The sequence below is a fragment of the Anser anser genome (assembly GCF_964211835.1).
Source record: "Anser anser genome assembly, chromosome: 5".
Classification (NCBI taxonomy): Eukaryota; Metazoa; Chordata; class Aves; order Anseriformes; family Anatidae; genus Anser; species Anser anser.
In genome coordinates, this window is record NC_139725.1 from 35279405 (window position 1) to 35297524 (window position 18120).

The window sequence follows — 18120 nt, forward strand, 5'->3', positions numbered from 1 at the left end:
CTGTGAAATTATGAGGTAGGAAGCTGTTTTCAGGAAGTTCTGTCTGTCTGTTGTTTTTTTTGTTTGTTTGTTTGTTCGTTGTTTTTTTTTTTTTTCTTTTTTTAATTCTTAAAAAATAAAATCAATGTCTTGGCTGGGATTTCCTTCCCCCCCAACCCCATATCACCCTGCACCTCGAGGCAGAGCCCTGGTGGGGCAGAGCAGGAGGAGGACGGGTACGGGGTGAGGATTTGCTCTTTTGGGTGGCAACATGCAGAAAAAGGGAGGAGGAGGAGGAGGCAGCCAGGTGCCTTTGATGCACGCCCGGGCTTGCAGGGAGACTGGGGAGCCTCCACCCCACACCTGGGCTCCACCCGCCCGTGCCCCACACGGGGAGCTCACCCCGCTGCGGGAGCAGGGGCTAAAAGCAGGCCCTGGGGCATCCTCCTTGCCCCTTGTGCGGGTGATGCAGCGAGGCTGAGCACCACCGGAGAGCTGAAATGTCCCTCGGGTCACCCCAGGATTTGCTGTTGGGGTCGTTCCCTGCTGTGGGATGAGGACGGAGGGCAGGCAGCGGGATTTTATCCCCGCGATGGCACTCGCAGGCTGCTCTCCTCGCCCAGCTGCCCTCGTTTTCGAGCCCTTTTTCAGCGCTTTGTTGTGGGCAAGGGCTCTGCCTGCTGCACCAGGAGGTGGCCTCGGGGCTGAGAAGTCCCGGGCAGGGCAGGCGGCCACTCCGACCCCAAAATTCGTGGGCAGCGTGATCCCCAAAGCCGCTTTTCCTTAGGCACAACTTTTCCAGCCGTCAGAGCGGGCAGCGCTCCCGCTGGAGCTGCTGCTACCAGCGCTGTCACCGCTCACCCCGTTGGGGACACTGAGCCTCTCCGGTGTCAGCTTTGGTAGGGCAGGGGAACCCCAAATGACAGCGGGGCCGGGGCAGTTCCCCTCTTGTTGAGGAGCAAGAGGGAGAGGCGTTTGCTGAGCGGCTCGCCCTGCCCCGGGGGGTGCTGCATTTGGGCTTGTTGGGTCCTGTGGGGTGGGGGGGGACAGAGATGTGTGCCAGCCCAGAGCCTGTGGCCCAGCACCTCTCTGTGGGGCCGGCCATGGGGCTGAGCACAGGGATGGTGGTGGGCAAAGGGGGCTGGCAAGCACTGGGTGCGGTGTGGAGCCGTGGCTCCGGTGCTGGTGGGAGAGATGGCCCCGAAACTGGTTTGGCTCGTTTCGAACGCTCCCTTTCAGTTTATCTGGGCTTCAAAGGGCTCCTGCTCAATCCCACACATGCAAACATGCTCCCCGGGAGCCTCTAGGGCAGGGGGGAGCCCCTTGCCCCAAAAGCTGCATCCCCCTCCCCTGCTTCTGCTCCCCCTTGTCTTCTTCAGAAGCCCCTTGTTGCACCCATGGGTGCCCTGTGCTGGGTGGGGGGTTCAATGGCCCACATTGGGAAGGACGCATTAGCCAAAGGGGCACGGTGGTGGGGACCGAAAGGGCTTTTGGGACCATCGTGGAGGTGACTGGGACGGGGGGACCTGTGGAACCTCACTGATGGCGAGTCGCAGAGCCACCGAGAGCCGAAGCCTTGTCACGAGCCCCAAAAGCACAAACTTGGCTGTGAGGCAAGCGGGTTTTTGAGCGCACATGCAAAACAACGGTGAAGAGACTGGTTGGGTAAGCTCCCGGGGCGGGCCCTGCCGCGGCCCCACACCCGCCACGGCGCAGACGGCAACACCGACCCCGCACCGGGGTGCTCGGCTCCCCTGAAGCACCTGGAGGGGCGCGCGCCTGGCCGGGAGGATGCTGCAGGGCACCGGCCCTCCAGGGCCACCCAACAAGGTACGTGCCGGCCAGTCTCGCACATGTGTGGCTGTCCCCAGTGTGGGTTGTCATTGTGTTGAGGGGCTGTGGGTCCCACTGGGACGAGCTGGTGGCATCAGCCACCCTTTGGCAACCCCACAGCCAGCTCGTCCAGGTGGCAAGGGGCAGCTCGTGCTGGATGATGTGTCCGTCAGCTGCCAGCTCCCGGCCAGCTTTGGCCGAGCAGCTTTTCTGTCCCTCCCCAAACGTCCTCGTGCCCCTGTGCCCCGCTGTCAAAGGGACACTGCGGGCAGGGAGGCCCACGTGCGCTGCGGTGCCGTCAGCCACTCCCTGCCTGAACCGCCGGTGGCACCGGCAGCCACAGGCTCCCCGGGGACCTGCTTTTAGGGACAGGCACCCAGTGGGGCTGAGGGGACAACCTGCACCCGGGCGCGGAGGTCTCGTGGGGGACACGGCGTTAGTCGCAGCACAGAGGAGAGGATGTGGGTGCCTCCAGGGCGCGAGCCAGCAGCTGCTTTGGTGCGTCCGCAGGGTTTTTTCATCCCCTCATCGCTCTGGCTGTGGCCACATCTCCTTGGTTCTGCTCCAAATAGGAGCGTTGTGCCGATTTGCTGCTGTTTCTCTTTCTAAGTGCCCGATCTGAATGGTTTTGTGGGGCTGCAGAGCCCCGGCTGCCCACTTTGGGGGTGCGGAGGCATGCCTGAGGGGTGTCCCCGAGTCCCTCGGAGCCTGGCATTGGGCCGCAAGCAAGCAGCAACTTGCACGGGGAGAGAACCGCCTGCTCCCGGGGCGGGGGGGATGTGATTCATGCGGGCTGGGAGCGCCCTGCAGAGCTCTGCTAGACTCGGTGTACCCGTGTGGGTGGCACAAGGTGGGCACGGAGCTGGGAGCGGGGTCTCCTTAGGGCTGCAGACCCCAAAAAGGAAGGATCAGGTGTGATCCCGAAACCTACAAAGCCCCCCAGGGACAGATGGGGAGGTGGGGGGGTCATCAGTCCCGGGGCACGGTGCTGTGGTGGCCCTGGGGTTTTGGGGTTTGCAGCCACCAGCGCTGGGGAACACATCAAAGCAGAGGACAGGCTGCCTGGCTGTGAAATGCTCTCCCGCCCAGAATAAGCCGCTGCTCCTGCTGACGGCGGCACATTCCTCCTCGCTCTTTTCCCCCTCCTACCGAAGCACAAAAGCTGCCGTCTGGAGCTGTCATCGCTGGGTGTTGCAAGCCCTGGCCAGCTCACCAGCTGCCAAACCCCAAGACGCTTCTGCCAGGCGGGGCCAGAGCGGTGACGCTGAGCGCCAAAGCCACCGCGGACACCGACGGTCCCGCTCCAACCCCGTCCTGAGGCTGAGAACGTACACAGCTCGGTTCACGAGTGCGCAGCTCAGGAAAAGAACTTGGGCAGAAGGGAAAGGGGTGGTTTATGGCCTGTCACGAAACAAAGCCGTGGGGATTTCGGGAGCGTGCTGGGCTGAGGAAAAGCAGGCGTGCCCCCCCCCAAGCTGGGGTCGGTCAGGGTGGCTGGGTGGGTGGGGCGAGCCTAATTAGTGCCTGTGCGTGGCAGCAGCTGAGTCACCCCACATTCATTGCCTCCATGCTCACAGCCACCAGCCCAGCGGCGTTGAGCCGCCCCCTTTTTTTATTTATTTATTATTATTATTGTTTAATTCCCCAGCTGATTTGAAAAGCAAAGCAGGGAGAGCCTGGCCCCTAATTACTGCCCCGAGCCCCCTGGTGGGCCAGCCCTGCACCCCACCTGGGGTGGGGAGCACCTGGGGGGCGAGGGTCAGCGTTTGGGGGCTGCCTGGGAGCCGGGGCTGTCCGAGGAGATGGCTTGAGACTGGCTGTGGAGGCCACGTGGAGGTCCTGAGCTCACTGCCGGGGGGCTCTGCAGGTCAATGGGGAGGCTGCATGGGGGTCCAGGACTCTCCTGGGAGGCCACGTGGGGGTCTGGGGCTATCTAAGGAGGTTGTCTGTTGGTCTGAGGCTGGCTGGGAGGTGATGGGGGGATATGGGGGAGATCAGTGGTTGTCCATGTGGGGTTTGTGGCTCACTGGAGAGGCCACGTGGAGGTCTGAAGCTCACTGGTGGGCCACAAGGGGGTCAACAAGGAGGCTAGCTGGTGGTCCAGAACCCTTCTGAGCTGTGATGTGGGTGTCTGGGGCTCTCCAGGGGGGTCGCCTTGGGTTCTGGGACTGATTGGAGAGGCCATGGGGTGGTGCAGGTCTAACTGGTGGATCCATGCTGGGGTCCAGGGCTCACCAGAGAGACCACACAAAGGTCTGCGGGTCAACAGGGAGGCTGCCCAGGGGTCAGTGGCTCTCCAAGGGTCGGCTGGCAGGACCACGTAGGGGTCCACGTCTCACTGGTGGGTCAATGCAGGGGTCTGGGGATTAATGGGGAGGTCTGGGGCTTACTGGTAGGGCAGCTTCTGAGACTCGGGGTTAATGGGGAGCCTGCCAAGGCAGTCATGGTAGCCTCAGGCACGTCCTCCCCCAAACCCCTTCGGGCAGCCTCCACACCCCTCATGCTCTCGTTGTCGTGAGGCCGCCCCTTGGCACCTCCACCTGTGGGCACCCCTTGGGGGGCCTCGATGGCGGCGGGGGGCCCGCGGCCGCCCTCTCCTACCCGGGCGTGAGCAGCGGCCGCCGAGGCGTGGCGGCGGCGGGGCGGGCCGGGTGCCTCCCTACGGCTCAGGGAAGGCCCCGCCGCCGCCCTGCCGTGCTCACCTGCGTAGTAGGGCGGCCCCGCTCGCCTCGGCCCCGCTCGCCGCCACCACCATGCAGGAGACGAACAACTTCTTGCTCTCGGCCCTGCAGCCCGAGGCCGGCGTCTGCTCGCTGGCGTTGCCCTCCGACCGGCAGCTGGATGGCCGAGGCCGGGAGGCAGCCGAGGCCCAGAGGCTGCGCAGCGCCCGCGTCCAGGAGCAGGTCCGCATCCGTATGCTGCTGCGGGGGCAGGCGGCCGCCGCGCACCCCGAGGCCGCTGTGCTCGACCAGGTCGACGGCAGAGGTGGGAGACCGCGAGGTGGCTTTTTTTATTTAGGGGGGGTGGGGGGGTTTCCCTTTTCCCTGCGCTTAAACAGGAGTCCCGTGCCCACACCTGCCCCACGCCCCGGAGCAAACTGGGTCAAGCCTGGGCTGTTTTCCCCCGTGCCTCAGTTTCCCCCCACCCCGAGGGAAGCAGGGTCCCGCTCCCTGCTTTGGGCTCCCCGGGGATTGCGGGCTGCGTCTTCCCCGTCCCTGGGTTCTCAGCGGCGTCTCACCTTGCTGGCCGGGCTCCAAGCGCCTCCATTTAACGTCTGAGCTCGTGGCCTCCGCCCTGTTGCTTCTCCCCATTGCGCCCTGGGCTGCGCCGCGGCAAGGGGAGAGCCCCCGCGGCACCCCTGGGCTCACCAAGGCTGGGTGTGCGTGCGGGTCACGCTCCCGTTGCGGCCACAGCGGTGGCAGGGGTCTCCCTCTCCTCCCTTGTGCCCCGTCCCTGGGACCAGCTTTTGGGGGCTCCCAGCTCTTGCCTTGCTCACCCCCCGAGCCCCAAAGCTGTCCCTATCCTCAGCTGTCCCCCTTCCGACACCTGGTGGCACCCAAGCCACAGCACCGCTGTTGACGGCCACCCGGCGGGCTGTGGTGGCACGTTTGTGCTTTCCGCAGCCTCCCGCAGCAGGAGGCCATGACTAAGCGTCCCGGCTAGGGCACGGCAGGCTCTCTGAGCACAGATCCCAGCCCTGGTAAGGCCAAGGGGAGCCATGCTGAGCCACCGTGTCCCTGCCAAGGTAGCAATTATTCCTCTCGCCGTCGGGGCACGATGAAAGGCAGGGAGGCCGTGGGAGGCGCGCTGTCTCCACGGCCTCTTCCTGCTCTCCGTGGCTGGAAGGCAGGCACATCCCCAGTCCTCCGACTCGCTCATCCCTCTTGCCACTGCCCTGGCACCAGCGCAGCTCCCAGAGGGGCTCTGCTACCCCTAGGGCAGCAGGGTAGGGGGGCACCATCCGTCCCACTTTGCCCAAATGCCTCCCCGCTTGCTTGGATGTGTGTGTGCCCCTCACTGCCTCCAACCTCCATCCCGCAGGCGGTCAGTATGGCACGACCCTGCGCCCGTCCTTCAGCTCCCGCTCCCAGAGCAATGGCTTGGACTCCAAAAGCTCGGTATGTACTGGGGGGTTCGCCATCCCCCCCTGCACTGGGACCCATCTCCCAGTCAGCTGGGGATGCCCAGCCTCTAGCTGTAGCTTTTCTAGTTGCAACTTAGCAGCGAGGGGGCTCTTGGCTCTGTCCTTTCCTCTGCTCATGGTGGGGATGGAGGGGACAGGCTCACAGGCATCCTCCCTTAACCCTGTGCTCCCCGCCCTGCAGATGTATCAGTCCATGGCCAAGAAAGATTTTGGCACGCTCAAGGGCAGCAGCTGGTCCTCACGGTCAGCGGTGGACCTCACGCCACACAAACGCATGGCGACCATCAGCAACGGGGGCATAGCGAAGGGCCGGGCCTACGGCACCGGCTACGCCATGTCGCAGGCTGCCAACACCTCCCCGCGCCCCAGCTCCTTCCACGAGCGCAACTACCGGGCTCGGCAGAGCTTCGACACGCTGTCGCTGCGCTCCCTGCGGCTGGCTGACGGGCCGCTGCCACCCACCGCTGCGGACGACCGCTACAGCGTCATCTCGGATCAGCTGGACCCCATGGGCCACCGGTCCCTCTACAAAAGCCAAGGCAACGGCGGCTTCACCCGCTCGTACACCTTCGAGAGGCAGATGAGCGCTGGCTCCAACGCAAAGAGCTCCTCCGACTGGTTGGATGGTGGTGAGGTGCCCCAGAGCCGCACCATCCGGGCGCCGGCCATGCGCACGCTCCAGCGCTTCCAGAGCAACAACCGCTCCCGCCTCAGCACCAGCTCGTTCGGCAGCATCCAGCCGTCCTCGCAGGCGGGCATCGGGGGCTCCTACATGGGCATGGTGGAGCACAGCTCCCGTGCGCCCTCCGTGCGCAGCCTGGCTGAGTCCAGCCACCACCTCCAGGACCAACGCGCCATGGAGATGTACAACGGGCACAGCACGCTGCTCACCCAGCAGTCGGGAGGGTGAGTGCCAACCAGCTGTGTCCTTTGTCTTCCTTAGGCACTCGGCTGGTTTAGGGCAAAACCCTCCAGCCCTCCTGGCATTGCCTTGCTGCGAGGGAAGCAGGAGAGGTGAGGTGGTTGGCAGGATTCAGCCCCATAGCAAGGTACCACGGTGCGGGTCAAGCTCTAAGTACCTTTATCTCCTCTACGTGCCTTTATCTCCTGCCAGGAGCCCATCCTGAGATGTGAGGGTGGGAAGACGCTCACTCGGCCACAGGAAGGAGTGTGATGGGTTGGCTGGTCTTGGAGAAGTGGGATGTGGTGGGGAGCAGAGGTAGAAGACCCTCGGGGGATGCCCTGCCTGGGCTCTTCCTTATCTGCCTGTGGCTTCCAGGTTTGATGACATCGACTTGCCCTCCGCGGTGAAATACCTGATAGCCAGTGACCCCAACCTGCAGGTCCTGGGCGCTGCCTACCTCCAGCACAAATGCTACAGTGACAGCAACGCCAAGAAGCAGGTGGGCACCTGCAGAGGACGGGGCTGTCCCTGCTTTCTTCAGGTCCCCCGCTCCTTTCTGCTATGGTGGGGCGCTCCTGGAGGGGTGAAGGAGGTGGAGGGAGCCCCGGACCCCAAGCGAAAGGGAGAGGGGCTTGGCCTCTCAACCCATCTGGCCTCTCCCCTCCCAGGCCCGCAGCCTCCAGGCCATGCCCAAGCTGGTGAAGCTCTTCAACAGCCCCAACCAGGAGGTGCAGCGCCACGCCACCGGTGCCATGCGCAACCTCATCTACGACAACGCCGAGAACAAGCTGGCGCTGGTGGAGGAGAACGGCATCTACGAGCTCATGCGGACGCTGCGGGAGCCTGACGATGAGCTCCGCAAGAACGTCACAGGTCAGAGATGGCCACGGGGGCAGGTTGGGGTCCTCCTCGCGTGGAGGTGGGTCTGGTCCACAACCCCGCTGTGAGTAAGGCCAGGGTGATGCTTGGTGGGGACAACTTCTTTGCATTGTCAGCACCCACCTGGGTGGTGTCCCCAGCCGCGAGCTGTCCCGTTGCTGTGCCTGGCTGTGGGTGGCCAGCGTGAGCCCTGGGGAGGTGGGTCAGGGTGGGCATGTTCTGCAGCCGTCCCCAGGTCTGAGGATCCCTCTTCTCTGCGCAGGGATCCTGTGGAATCTCTCCTCCAGCGACAACCTGAAGGATCGCCTGGCTCGGGACACACTGGAGCAGCTCACAGACCTTGTCCTGGTCCCCCTTTCTGGGCTGGGTGGCTCGGGCGTCATCCAGCAGAACCCCTCCGAGGCAGAGATCTTCTACAACTCCACGGGCTTCCTCAGGTACCTGCTCTGCACCAGCTCCACTCCTGCTGAGGGTAAAGGTTTGGGTGGGGGAAGAGACACCACTTGCACTGCCAACGTACTGAGCCAGGGCCCTAGGGCTGGTTTCTGGGGTCCCAATCCCTTGCAGCGCTGGTGCATCAAGGCAAAGTGTTGTCAGCCCCGTGGCTTTAGCTGCCTTCCCTGCAGTGGTGGGGCACCAGGAGGTGGTGGTCACAGGAAAGCCCCTTCTTGCTGTGATGGATCCCTGTTCCCTGTGCAGGAATCTCAGCTCTGCCAGCCAGCAGACCCGGCAGAAGATGCGCGAGTGCCACGGGCTGGTGGATTCCATGATCCACTACGTGAACAGCTCCCTGGAAGTGGGCAAGTCGGAGGACAAGGTGAGCCCCGGGATTTGCTCTGGATATGTCCAAGCTTACTGGGCACAGCAGGGCGCTGCCGGTGTTGGTGTCATTGGTGTGACTCTGGCCGTGGATCCCAGTAGGGACCCCCCTATGACTGTGCTCTAGGGGCTGTGCCCACGCTCCGTGCTCTCCAGGACTGACCCCTCCATGCCCCGTTTCTCTCCCCAGAGCGTGGAGAATGCAGTCTGCGTCCTGCGAAACCTCTCCTACCGTCTGTACGACGAAATGCCCCCCTCCTCCCTCCAGCGCCTGGAGGGCCACCGCAGGAACAACGGTGGCACCATGACAGGGGAGCTGGTGGGCTGCTTCAGCCCCCAGAGCAAGAAAGCACGTGAGGTCAGTGGCGGGGGCGGTTTTGGGGGGGCCTTTTTTGTGCCGTGACAGCCGCATCAGCCGGGGCAGGGAAGCAGCTGGTGGATGTGATGACAGCGGGGTGGAGGTGGACGCTGGCCTTGGCTGCTGGGTGGGACACGCGGGTGAGCTCAGCAGAGGGTGAATCAGATGGCGCTTGCATGTGGCAATTGGTGCCAACCCCCTCCATGCTGAAGGGTGTGACCTGCCAGCTCCCTGCCAGGTCCTGGAGGTGCCCGTGCACACAGGGGACGCCAGCGGCAAGGGACACTGCGGAGGGGACACCCCTCTAGGTCTAACAATGCACCCCCCCCCCCCCGTCCCCGCAGCACTACCTGAACGCGGACATCGTCACCTTCACAGAGGTCTCCAAGGACCCCAAGGGCATGGAGTGGCTCTGGAACCCGCAGATCGTGGGCATCTACAACCGGCTGCTGCAGCGCTGCGAGCTCAACAAGCACACGACCGAGGCGGCCTCGGGCGCCCTGCAGAACATCACTGCCGGGGACCGCAGGGTGAGGACGCGGGAGGGGAGCGTCCGTCCCCTGGGCTTGTCCCGTCTCGCTGGGCTGTTCCCGCTGGTCACTGCTGTGCCTGGGGGGGGGGACGTGGCCGCCACGCTCCTCGCCAGCCAGGTCATCCGGCCACGCTGGGCAAGGCGAGGAGGAGGAGGAACGGGGCAGGAGGAGGCGGGTGCCCAGTGGTCCTAATGGGTGCCTCCACCGCGTGTTTTTGCCCCTGCAGTGGGCGGGCGTGCTGAGCCGGCTGGCCCTGGAGCAGGAGCGCATCCTGAACCCCGTCCTGGATCGCGTGCGCACCGCCGACCACCACCAGCTGCGCTCGCTGACGGGGCTCATCCGCAACCTGTCCCGCCACGCGCGCAACAAGGACGAGATGTGTGAGTGCCAGGGAGGGCTGGGCAGGGCCAGGGCTGGACGCTCTCCACCCTTTTTGATCCTTGGTTTGGCCTCTGGTTACCTCCGGGCGTGTCTCAGCACCTTCCTGCCTGCTGAGCTCACAGCTAGAGGCAGGCAGACTGCCCGCATGTGAGGCGTCCTCTCCGTCCCCTGTCCCCAGTGACCAAATGCCTCTTGCGTGCTCTGCTCTGCCTCAACCCCTCCATCTCACTTGATTTGTCCTTGCCCCCCTCGCCCATCCCGTCGGCTGCTCCTCTCCCAGGTGCCAGGGAGCCCCGGCAGAGAGGGCAGAGAGCAAAGCTGGGGCTTGAAGATACCCCTGGTCCTGCTCCGTGGGGTTTTTGGCCGCAGGGTTCTTCCCTTAGGCCACCACACCTCCCCTGGGGCTCTGACACAATGCCTTTGCCCACCAGCAACCAAGGTGGTCAGCCACTTGATTGAGAAGCTGCCGGGGAGCGTTGGGGACAAGGCACCTCCTGCCGACGTTATCGTGAACATCATCGCCGTGCTCAACAACCTGGTGGTGGAGAGCCCCATGGCTGCCCGCGACATCGTCTACTTCGATGGCCTCAGGAAGCTCTTCTACATCAAGAAGAGAAGGGACAGGTGGGAGCTCCCTGCTGCTCCTCTCTCCCAGTGTGGACCTGGGGTCCAGTCCTGCTCTTCCCCTTCTTCCCCCGCTCCAGCGAGGTGGACGAGGCTCACAACCAGCCTCCCTTCCTGAGGCTTGGTGTTGGGAACCCCCAGAGCAGTGCGGAGCGGCCTCAAGGCTGGCCTCCAGCCCTTTACAGCCTTCTCGGGACACCCCACCGGGGGGTTGCCCGTTGCTGCAGCCACCCTTCACCACTGCTCACCCAGCCCGTCGTGGTGGGCCCCAGCCTCTAGTCTTCTGCCTCTTTCCCCCAAGTCCTTGGCCCTTCTGGGGTGGTATCCGTGGGCTGGTGGGCGCCATCCTGTGCCTGGTGGTACCCAAAAACTCATTGCAGCCTCTCTCTGCTCCAGCTCGGACAACGAGAAGTCCTCCAGAGCGGCGGCCAGCCTCCTGGGCAACATGTGGCAGTACACCAAGCTCCACCGGGACTTCAAGGTGGTACGTACCTCCCTCCTACGGGATCCTGGAGCGGGGCCCCGGGGTGGAGCCCAAGGGAGCCAGGGTCAGGGGCTTCACCCTGGAAAACCGAGCCACCCAGATGCATCCAGGCAGACGGCTCTCTTGGCCTCTCTGCCTTTGCCTCCTGAAGAGGTGGGGACGTCCCCAAAGCATCGTCCCCTTGGTGGCAGGCGCCTAGAAGAGCGGGGACAGTGGTGTGACAGAGCGTGTGACGGGTGGCCTGTTCTCTTGCAGAAGGGGTACCGGAAGGAGGACTTCCTCAGCCTGTAAGGACAAACCCTGAGAGAAGGGACTGCACAGCCCTTGCTCTCCCTGCTGGGACGCTCCTCGCTGCCTCCTGCGCCCTGGGGAAGCTGCTCGCCACAGGACCCCCTGCTGCGTAGCGTAGTCCCCGGCTGCTCCTTGTACCCCCTCGTGCCTGCACCCCTCTGCTGGGCACCCTGTCCCTGGGCTGGAGACGCAGGTGCTGCAAAGCCCCCCCCTCCTTCCTGCGCCAATTCAAGCTCGTCTCGTGGCTTGGCCGAGGAGCAGAAGCTCTGGGGAGGCTCCTGCAAAGCAGTGCTGGAGGTGAGGGGGGGCTTTTGAGGGAGTTCCTCTTCCAGCTCCCCCACACTAAGAGGGCTGAGCTCCCCAAATCGCAGCGTACCAGGTGCCTGTGCCACCAGTCCTGCCCTGGCTGCATGGGGATGGGGCTTTGCACAACGCAGGGAGCCTGGGGGGGGGTGTCCAAGGTGGCTGCTGTTGGCTCCCCAGATTTTCCGAGGGGCGGTTCCTTACGTGGCTGTAAGGAGCCGGGACTGGCATCGGCGATGTGGTTCTCAGTCCTCCCTTTGCTGGGGGCTCCGTGTGGAGCTGTGACTGAGGCTGCCCGTGCCCCCGCTGCGGGGAGGTGGGCTGTCCCCATCCCTGCACCCCACAGGGACCGTTTGGGGCACTGCTGCTGCTCTGTTAAGGGCTCGGGGTTGGGGCTGGTGCTGCGTAAGCAGGATCCGGGCAGGGCCAGGCAGCTTGTGTTTGCTGGGCGGCGTCTCCCCATGGGGTGGGGAGATGCCCTTGGTGCCCGGCGCGGGCTGGCGCCAGCGGGGCCAGCGTGGGTCCAAAGCTCACTTTGCAGAGGCGGAGGCCGGGTTGGGGTGTGCGGCGGGGCTGGGGGTCGCTTGGGTCTGCCAGTGGGTTTGGGGCTGGTAGGGGGAGCCCTGCGCTTGGGGTGTGCCGCGCGCCCTGTCTGGGAAACGGGGTAGAGTATAGGTACAGGGGGTGGGGGGCAGGCGGGGTGGGGAGAGCAGGCAGCGCTGCCAGGAGGGGCTGCGGCAGCCCTGGACGCGGCTGTCCTGGCATGCCTGGGCCCAGCGTGGTCCAGGCGATGCGTTTGTCTCCCCAGCTCTCCGTGTACGAGCTCCCCGAGCACTGTGTATCCCCGAAATAAAGGCCTTGAACAACACCCCTGCGCCTGCTGGAGGGGAAGAGAGGACCTGCGGGATGCTGGCGTGGGGGAGCTTGGCCCTGCGGTGCCAGCATGCTCGTCCTCTTTGTTCTGAGTCAACGTGGTGGGAACACGGTGTGGGGACAGGACACCACACAGCACAGGGGCAGTGTGTGGAGCTGCCTGCCCCACTGTCCATGGCAGGGAGACCCCCCCAGTGCCCTGCCACCCACCGGGGCCCACCAGTGTCACCCGTGTCCCTGCAGACAAACCAGGGCTGCTCCAAGCAGCAGCATTTTATTGCCACTGGGATTGGGGTGATGCAGCCGGCGGTGCTCTGGCTGCTCCCATGGGTTTTCCAGCCCAGGCCACTGGGGGCATGAGGGGAAAAGGGACAGAAGTGCACACTGCTTCTTGGAGGGCATCGCCAATCCCAACATTTGTCCGTTAGGTGGAAAAAATGTCCCTTCCACCCATGGCAAGGGAGGGGGACCCAGCACCCAAGGGTGCCCAGGCCCCACGGTGGTTTTCAAGCAGAGAACGTGCTGCCAGAAGGAGCCAGCTCCTCTCTTCCCAGTGCTGGTCCAGTCACAGCGCTTGGGATCCTCCAGCTGCGACCTGGATCCGTGCAGTCCTGCGGAGCAGGGGGCACCCCCTTTCCCCATCGTGGCCCTGCTCAGATGTCATCCTCCGTCACCAGGCAGTAGAAGTCTGTGCGGGCGCCGTAGTTGCGCGAGCCCAGGTCCGAGATGTCGATCTCGGCTCTGTGTCCATCCCTCTGCTGCGCGTCCTCCGGCGTGCCGGCGGCCAAAGCCGCAGGCACCCTGAGGCTGCTGACGTGGGGAGGTGGGGGTCCTCTGAAAAGACATCCACGGAGGCCTGGAAGGAGTTGGGGAGATGGGTTAGGTGTTGGGGAAGGGGCTCAAGCCAACCTTACCAGTACAGTAGTGTAAATGTAGTCCAAAGGGGCAAGCTGTGAGGCTGGCCCCACTCTGAGCAGCCCCTCTGCCCCCCCAACCCACTGGCACTGGTTCAAAAGGATCCCTCGTGGCCCTGCCAATAAAATTAACACCTCTGTACCCCAGGACTGGCAAACTTCTGCCCTTGTGCATTGCACAGAGGGACGTCAGGCCAGTGACCTCTAGCGCACGGCTCCCCCTGTCCCCAGCACATCTGTCCCCCATGGGAGAGGAGGTGGAGGACACGAACCTGCACCCAGGTCTCCGTCGGGGTGGGGGTCCCCCCGGCTGTCCAGGTAGCTGCTGTGCAGGATCAGCATGGGGTCCTTGTCCTCCTGCAGCTGGGTCTGCGGGTCCCCCATGGTCCCCTGGAAGGACACCTTGCGGGGCAGGGCCAGGCACAGCTCTTTCCAGAAGTCTGACGACGGGGTCTGTGTGGGTTAAGAAGGGACCAAGTCGAATTAAGGCTGCAGCAAAGCCAAGCCCGGCCTGTGTGGGGCTGTGGCAGGCTCTGTGGGGCTCGGCTCTCTCTTTCTGGAGCTGGGAGCTCAGCCAAGGTGAGAGCTGTGCTCTCGGCATGGCAGCGTGCCCGCGCAGCGGCAGAGAAACCGGCCCAACCTGCTGGAGCGCAGCAGCTCACAGCCCGGCCCTGAGACGTGAGCAGCCACAGCAGCGCTGGGACAAAGCTTCGCTGCCCCGGCTCCTTCAGCTGGGGGACGCCCCGGAGCGGCACGGGGCTCCTGATCACTGAGTTTATACAAAATGGGGCACCGGGGATAGAAAGGGGGGGTGCTGGCAATATGGGACCTTGCTCTTACCATGGAGTCAGCTCGCCACACCAGCAAGGTCACCACATTCCTGTGCTGCTTCAGCAGGCTGATGGCAGGGTGCGTGATCTCCCGGTACTGGCTCTCGAAGACGATGAAGATGGGTTTCTTGGAGAGCTCCAGCAACCTCCAAAGGCCTTCCCTGTGAGTCAGGCATGTGGCAGGAGGGTGAGGGCCCATCGCCTCCTCTCCCTCAGGAGCTGACAGGAGCAGGCTCGTACCTGAAGCTGCTGTTGCACCAGTCTTGCTCCAGATAGGCCACAGAGAGGACTACGATGAGGCGCCGGCACCGGCTTACATTCATGATCAAGTCAGCTGATGGCTCTGCGTGGGAGAGAGACAAGCAGCTCAGCCCTTTTCCTGTCCCCTCTTGGTTTCCAAGCCCAGGTGCTGGCATTGTCCCTCTGCCCAATCCCACAGAGGTCTGGGTGGGCGGCCAGTGCCTACCAGCATTGGGCAGGATGTTCTGCTCGTCCAGGAAGAGCTTGTAGCCGTAGCGGTTCTCCAGCTGTGGCTTCACGATGAAGTGGACGAACTTTCGGTCATCCGGGGCGGTGGCGTGGGACACGTAGGCATCGTACAGCTTCCCATCTGGGGAGGCAGTGACCGTGGGGAAAAGGGGAGCCTATCTGGGGGGGCTTTGCACACTGGTGAGCCCCTGGCCCAGGGGAGGCTTGTCCTAAGGGGGGCACCGTGTTCTCTACACCCTTCTCACCATTTATCTCTAGCTCGCCATAGTGGTTCCTGTACCAGAGGAGCACGCTCAGGCGGCACCTGATGTAGAGCCCAGCCAGCAGCATCAGGAGGGCCAGGACCAGGAGGGCTGCCAGCACCGCGCTCACGTGCCCCGCGGCCTCTGCAAGGATGGGGAAGGGAACGGTGAGCAGTCAGTGGCTCCAGACCCAGGCTTCTGGGTTTAATGTATTGTGGTCTGCACCCCAATATGCAGCCATGCCCCCAGTGCCTGCTTTGTGATACCCACGGGGCCACTGCGGCCACCTTACGTGACCACCCTCCTCATAGGTGTCCCTTCTTTGTCCCCTGCCCTGTCCCCACCAGAATTTGGCCCCTGTGTGCCCCTACCCTCTCGCCGCAGGGTGAAGGTGGCCGTGGCGTTGCTGACCCAGCAGGAAAACACCCCGAAGTCAGCGTCATGCGTGAGGTTGACGTGCAGGATGGTGGCGAGGAGGTGCTCCGAGGCATTTTGGCCAAACCTGGGGAGAGAAGGAGCTACTGTGGGTTGGGCAACCCAGACAGACAGACAGACAGACGTACCCTGGGGCAGGCTCCTTACCAAGTGGTGTCTTGGCTGCTCTCGCTGCCCAGCCACTGCCCATCTTTGGTCCAGGCGGACACAGGCTCGCAGTGCTCGGTGGCTGCCCAGCGCACGGTGCAGTTCAGCGCTATCTGGCTCCCCAGCGCCAGCGCCAGCGTCTCGTTGGCAGCTGGGACGAGAAGTTCGGGAGGCACTCTGCAAACGGCTGGGGGCACAGTGGGAAGGGGGTTTCAGAGGGGAAAGCCATCAGGGATACACCTTCTGGCAGTGTGGAAAGCATGACAGCCCTGTAGCCATCCCGGCTTCCCCAGAAAAACAAGCTCAGCCGCCGGGGTCTGGCAGAGAGCACTGATTGCAGCTGCACTGCAGCAGGCTGGGCCGGTTTTGGGGGCTTGGACAGCCCCTCACCCACCCCCGGAGCAACAAGCAGGACCTCCGCCATGCCCAAGAGCACGGGGTCCTTCCCAGCTGAAAATATGTGAAACATTTCATTTTGCAGCCTACCTGCCATGGTCAGGAGCGATCAGCTGCTGGCATTGCTGGCGGGCCACCCACGACAGGAGAGCCCCAGCGGTGTGCCGTCTTCCGGGGGGGGCAAAGTTCTCCTGCCGCTGCCACCACCACTGCGGGGCCGACTGGGGCTGGAAGAGATGAGAAACTGTTCCGTGAGCACTGGGTGCTCCTTGCTGGGCTGGCACAACGCTGGGCAAGCGCCCTATTGCTCCCCGCAGCAATTTGGGTCACGGGGTGGTGGGAGCCACCATGGGGCGAAGCCAAAGCACAGCCACTAAGTCACCTGCTCTGCCTGCACAGTGCTAAATTACAGCCTGCAAATTCCTGGTCAGGAGGTGATTAATGACCAACTAAGGGCTGTGGGACATTAAAAACATGGCTTCGGGACAATGTTCCGCCAGCTAAAACCAGCCAGAGGCCGGTGAGGGGAAACGAGCCACGATCTGAACACAGCCACTCGTTGGGGTGTGCAAGTGGGGGACCCTCCTCTGTGCTGCACGGCTTGGCCACTGTGCTGCTTCCAGCCCAAGGTGCCCATAGAAATTGCAAATTAAGCCACGGGGTGGTTTATTTATAGCAGCACGGGCTCCCTATCTCATGAGCTTTCATACTGTTGAACTAATCTAAATGGGTGCAGTGCTCCCAGCCACGTTAGGAGGCTTGGTGCGGTGCTGCCCCGTGGCCATGCCCAGGGAGAGGCACAGCCGCACAACGTGCCCTGCATGTGGGGGTCTCGGGGACCAGCCCCCGGCTGACATCGCACAACCAGAGGCTGCAATCGACCCATGGGAAGAAGGGGGATCAGGGAGGACACCCTGCACCCTGCTGATAGATTGCAGAGGCACCAGGAGCAAACGGTGAAGCAGAGCCTGGCGGTGGTGTTGGGCTCCTCTGTCCCCAGACGCCTGCAGAGCCCCCAGCGCGGGTGTTGTGCCTGCTGGGGCTGATGTGGGAATAGCAAGGACGTCACGTTGCAGGTGTTTATGCAAGGCAGCGCGACCATAAACACACCCAGCATAACTGCTGGGGCCAGCAGGGGTAAAAATCCTTCTTGGCTGCCTCTTTGCCCCTGCCCTTCATCACTCAAACTGGTTTTGAAATGACGAAACCCAGTTTGTCCCTGGAGAAGCCATGCTGGGACACTGCTGGGAGTGGGGACGGAGGCACCTTGCTTCCCTTTGGCACAGCGGCCCTGGCACCAGGTGAAGTCGGGGGTCAAAGTACGCAGGAAACACTTGAGCAGCTGAACAATGATTTATACCAGAAATATTAACTGGGTGTCTCCGTGATTAACTGGGTTTCTCCATGATAGAAGAACAGGGGCTGGAGATGAGCTGTGCCCCCCCCCCCCCCCCCCATCTGGCTATATTGGGGTGGCGTGGGGCTTTCCCTGCCTGGTGGGATGCTCTGCCTGCACTTCGTCCTGCCCAGACGGGTCGCTCTCACATCATTTCATGGTTGCAAATATTAAGTCCCATCAAAATGTGGGCTGGCCAGAGAGCCGAGGGAAGCCCTCAATGCCTCCATAGTCCCATGGGGAGGCACAGCTGGGGCTCCTTTGTTCTGGGGCACAAAATGAGTGCCCAGAGGGCAGCTCAGTGTAGGGCTGGAGGAGGAGCACAGGGCAACGTGTAGCACACTCCCAATTCCTATGTCTTGGGATAAGTAACAGGCCGGATTTGGAGCAATCCAAGCACGATGGTTGGGCTGTGGCATCCCCCCCAGAGCAAGGCCATGGAGAGAGCGAGACGGGCAGGGAGGCATGGCAGCAGGGGAGCAAGCAGCAGGGATGGAAGCTGCCTGGGGAGCCAGAGGAGAGTGGTGGGGCTTGCGGGGAGAGGACAAGACCCTACCGACCCTGGCCAAGACGACCTCGACGCGGAAAGGGAAGCAGCGGAAAGGGAAGCAGCGGAGAGCTGCATTTACCTTCAGGAGCTTCCTCTGGCTGCAGGCTCCCTGCCAGCTGCCTCCCTCCCGCGCCGCTTGAGCCGACTGGACCTGCCGGACCAGTGCTTGGTGGAGGTTATTTATTTTTTTTTAATTTATTATTTTTCCCCCTCCCCGGTTCAGCCCGTGCCCTTTGCTGGGCTCCCCTGCCGCCCCAATCGCTGGGCGCCAGGCCTGCAGGAGGAGTTGGCCGTCCCTCCCTCCCTCCTGCTGCTC

At 63.5% G+C, this 18120-nt stretch overlaps 2 protein-coding genes across 4 annotated transcripts; one reads left to right on the forward strand and one right to left on the reverse strand.

Moving 5' to 3' along the window:
* Positions 1-1458: 1458 nt before the first annotated feature.
* Positions 1459-12400, forward strand: PKP3 (plakophilin 3). 2 transcript variants are annotated; one of them, XM_083839523.1, is made up of 14 exons: positions 1459-1809; positions 4605-4797; positions 5854-5930; positions 6138-6862; positions 7236-7359; positions 7529-7733; positions 8002-8176; positions 8439-8556; positions 8749-8916; positions 9261-9446; positions 9676-9829; positions 10262-10454; positions 10851-10938; positions 11194-12400. In XM_083839523.1, the coding sequence occupies exons 1-14, from the start codon at positions 1771-1773 to the stop codon at positions 11227-11229; spliced, it is 2481 nt and encodes an 826-aa protein (XP_083695649.1). In that variant the 5' UTR covers positions 1459-1770; the 3' UTR covers positions 11230-12400. The 2 variants fall into 2 exon arrangements, with proteins under 2 accessions (XP_083695649.1, XP_083695650.1); XM_083839524.1 differs by lacking the exon at positions 1459-1809 and adding an exon at positions 1868-3679.
* Positions 12401-12663: 263 nt separating this feature from the next.
* Positions 12664-18059, reverse strand: SIGIRR (single Ig and TIR domain containing). Of its 2 annotated transcripts, none has more exons than XM_083839530.1 (10): positions 17884-18059; positions 15949-16085; positions 15463-15649; positions 15252-15382; positions 14884-15024; positions 14616-14759; positions 14390-14492; positions 14160-14310; positions 13592-13772; positions 12664-13261 (listed from the first exon to the last, which is right to left on the reverse strand). In XM_083839530.1, exons 2-10 carry the CDS (start codon positions 15953-15955, stop codon positions 13059-13061), a joined length of 1248 nt encoding a protein of 415 aa, XP_083695656.1. In that variant the 5' UTR covers positions 15956-16085; positions 17884-18059; the 3' UTR covers positions 12664-13058. The 2 variants fall into 2 exon arrangements, with proteins under 2 accessions (XP_083695656.1, XP_083695657.1); XM_083839531.1 differs by having other exon boundaries at positions 15252-15398.
* Positions 18060-18120: the final 61 nt, after the last annotated feature.